This window comes from Humulus lupulus, chromosome 1 (genome assembly GCF_963169125.1).
Source record: "Humulus lupulus chromosome 1, drHumLupu1.1, whole genome shotgun sequence".
Taxonomy (NCBI): Eukaryota; Viridiplantae; Streptophyta; class Magnoliopsida; order Rosales; family Cannabaceae; genus Humulus; species Humulus lupulus.
Genome location: NC_084793.1, coordinates 309,756,050 through 309,759,395, shown reverse-complemented (window position 1 = coordinate 309,759,395; position 3,346 = coordinate 309,756,050). Strand labels below are relative to the sequence as shown.

Genomic DNA, 3,346 nt, shown 5'->3' with positions numbered 1-3,346 from the left:
TTTAGAAATGTATATTATACTTTTAATTTATTGAATGTGAATTCTTTAAAACTAAGAAAAACAAAAACTATTGAAGATCAGTTTATCTGTTAACCCAACCATAACGCCGAAATCATTGAGCCTGTTCAACTTTTTCTTTTTCTTAATTAGACCAATTACAATTAGATGTTTACAACCCAATACTTACATTTAGTTACCAAATCAACCGATGCACAACCCTAGAAAGAAGTGCCTCATAATTGAACATGCAAAACCCCATATCAAATTATATTAATATGGCATCAAGTAATATTGGAGTCTATATGTGATACTTAACAATACTTAAAACAAATAAACAAGTTAGGTTAGCTAGCATGTCATCTTCCCTAGCCACTACCACATTGTCACATCTCAAACCTTGTTCTTTTTTAATCAAAAATGACACAAATTTATAACACTCCCTACCAACCTAACCAATCCAAATTCCAAATTACAAAGCAAACTAAAAAAAAAGAAAGATAATATTGCTTGTGTTAATAGAATGAATCAACCAACCCCCCCAAAAAAGAACTCCTCAGGCTTTGCTTGGCCATAAACAAGTTGCTCAAACTTGGTCAATAAAAAGAAAGTGTTCTCTTTTCTTTCTTTCTTTGCTTTTCACACCTACCCTGATATACAATTGAAACCACCTTTCATAATAATAATAATGTTCTTAATTTTGAACCCCAAACCAGTATTGAAATCATTAAGAATATCCAGCATAAGCATTTTGATCAGTCAGACTCGAAACACTGTCTTTAATCTCTTGTATCATCTTCAAAACTTGCCACATTGCTGGCCTCTGTTCTGGAGATGTCAAACTACAAATACAAGCAACTTCGGTGAGCATTCCCAGCTGACCATCTTCGCCAACATCGTCGTCCCTCATGGCTCTCACCCAGTCCTGCACGTCCGTAGGCAACAGGAACGGATGCTGCGACGGGTGCTTACCCGTCAACAGCTCCAACAACAGTATTCCAAAGGCATACACGTCTGATTTGGACGTGGCTCGCCTGCTTGATTTCCTGGTTTCGGGGGCTTTGTAGCCTGCTGAATCGGGATCATCATTGGCTGATGAATCTGCCAAGATGGAGAGGCTGTAATCTGTTAAACACGCCTCGAAATCGGGTCCTAGAAGGACATTGGAGGATTTCAAGTTGCCATGGATTAGTCTAGACACTTGGTGAATGTAAGCAAGGCCTTGAGCTACATCCTCTGCTATCTTCAAGCATGATGTCCAGTGAAGTGGCTTTGCCCTTGTTGATCTTGAACCTAATATTCATACCAAAATTCACATAAAATTATTGGGTTTCTAATGTCACTTTGTAAAATATGGAAAAACTATTAGTTAAACTATCAAATCAAACAAATAAATGCAAAATAATATCAATAACAATTTCAATCAATTTGATAACTTTCTTAACAAGTTATTTCAGTTCACTTACCATGAATGAGATTGAAGAGACTTCCATTGGGATGGTAATCAAAGATGATGAGCCTTTCTCCTTTGGCCTGAAAAAAAGCCCTAACGGGCACCAAATTGGGATGACGGAGTCCACCTACGGTGTCCATATGCCGTTCGAAGGCCTCACTGCCAGTAACGGCCGTTTTAACGGCGTCAAGACGCTTCACTGTGACAATGAGCTGGTTATCGAGTACGGCTTTGTAGGTGGTTCCGATCGTACCCCTACCCAGTAACTCAGCCGAAGCTCTCATCAATTGGTCCAAGCTATAGAGCTGAGCTTCCCCTGCACTAAAGACCAAATTGCCACTCTTGTGAACTCTCTTTATTTCTTCGATTGTCTTCGTTTTCGAGGGCAAATTCGTAATTTCACGAACTTGAGGGGTTTCAATATGTGAAGCTCCTGGTTCTGGGGACGGAGAAGACGACGCCGCCATTGTTGATTTATGGGCCCTGGCGAATGAGAAAAGGCCCAATACAATCACCATTACAAAGGCCGACCCAATCGAAAGCCCGAGAATGAGGCCCGTTTTCTTGTGATTCACCGGGGACGACGGAGACAGAACAACGCCGCCAACTGACGACTCCGCGCTCTGCACGAGCGGTTGCTGAGTCGCAGACGGACTCGTCGCGTTCGCCGAATCGAAGAAAGGAGCTCGTGAGTTGCACACTTTGTTGAGAATCTCTCCGCAGAGTCCCGCGTCGTTCCACAAAAACGACGACGCTTTGAACCGCGACAGCGCCGGAGTTAACGGAATCGGTCCGGTGAGGTTATTCCCGGAAACATTGAAGACGAGAAGCAAAGACTGATTCAGCGGCGGTAGAGTTCCATTGAAGCGGTTCCACTCGAGGCGGAGCGAGTTAAGTCGGTCGAGCTTAACAATACCAACCGGAATCGGACCAGTGAAGTTGTTACGCGACAGATCAAGAGTGAGCAGACGATGCAAGGTGAGAATCGACGGCGGAAACGAGCCAGAAAAGGAGTTCCGGTCAAGGAAGAGTGATTTGAGATTAGTGAGACCGGAGAGATCAGGTACGGGACCAGAAATCGAATTGTTTTTCAAGCTGAGAACACGAAGCTGGTCGAGGCGGCCGAGCGAGTCGGGAGTGAAGACGCCGCGGAGGCCGAAGCCTTGGAGGACGAGACGGACGACTCGGCCTTGGGCGCACTTGACGCCTTGCCATTGGCAGTAGTCGAAGCGCTCGTTGAGAAGGTAGAGGAGCTTGTTGTCGAGGTCGGCTTTGGATTTGAAAACGATTAGCGAAACGGCGTCGGATGGGCGGACGAGTGTGGTTTGGAATGGGAGGTTGGGATCAACGTCGTCGGAAAATGAGGCGGCCGCGGCGGAGGAACAGAAGAAGAGAGTGAAGAGAAGCGCGTGGGTTAGTACGGGCATGGTATCATTCTTCTTCTTCCTCTTACTCTTCTTCTTCTTGTGTTTTAGTTCAGTTGGTTTTGTTTGAGAGAGTAATAGTTTCAAGTGTTTGAGTGAGTGTTGTTGCGAAGCAGCTGTTTTTTTATTTTATTTTTTCAAAAAAAAAATAATAATAATTAATTTTTGTGTTTTTTTTTATTTTTTAAATTTTTTTATTTTATGAGGTGGTTCTCACGTGAATGGGAGGTGGGGATAATGGGAAGAAAGAACTACTTTTATTACCCCATACCCTTCCCTTTTTCGCGCGTGGCTTTAAATCATTTGCTTTTATTTTTATTTTTTATTATTTAGTAAAAATAAAAAGATTTTTAAATTTATTGGTCGAAAAATGTATCTTTATGTAATTAGATTAAAATGGAGGATTCTACGGTACATGCTTCAAAAATAGCAAAAACTGGTGGGGTTAGTGGGGCTCTTTTGCATTTATGAC

At 42.5% G+C, this 3,346-nt stretch overlaps 1 protein-coding gene across 1 annotated transcript; it reads right to left on the bottom strand.

The window, feature by feature from the left end:
* Positions 1-388: 388 nt before the first annotated feature.
* On the bottom strand, positions 389-2,981 carry LOC133812856 (probable inactive receptor kinase At5g67200). The gene is made up of 2 exons (XM_062246677.1): positions 1,464-2,981; positions 389-1,290 (listed from the first exon to the last, which is right to left on the bottom strand). The coding sequence occupies exons 1-2, from the start codon at positions 2,875-2,877 to the stop codon at positions 725-727; spliced, it is 1,980 nt and encodes a 659-aa protein (XP_062102661.1). The 5' UTR covers positions 2,878-2,981; the 3' UTR covers positions 389-724.
* Positions 2,982-3,346: the final 365 nt, after the last annotated feature.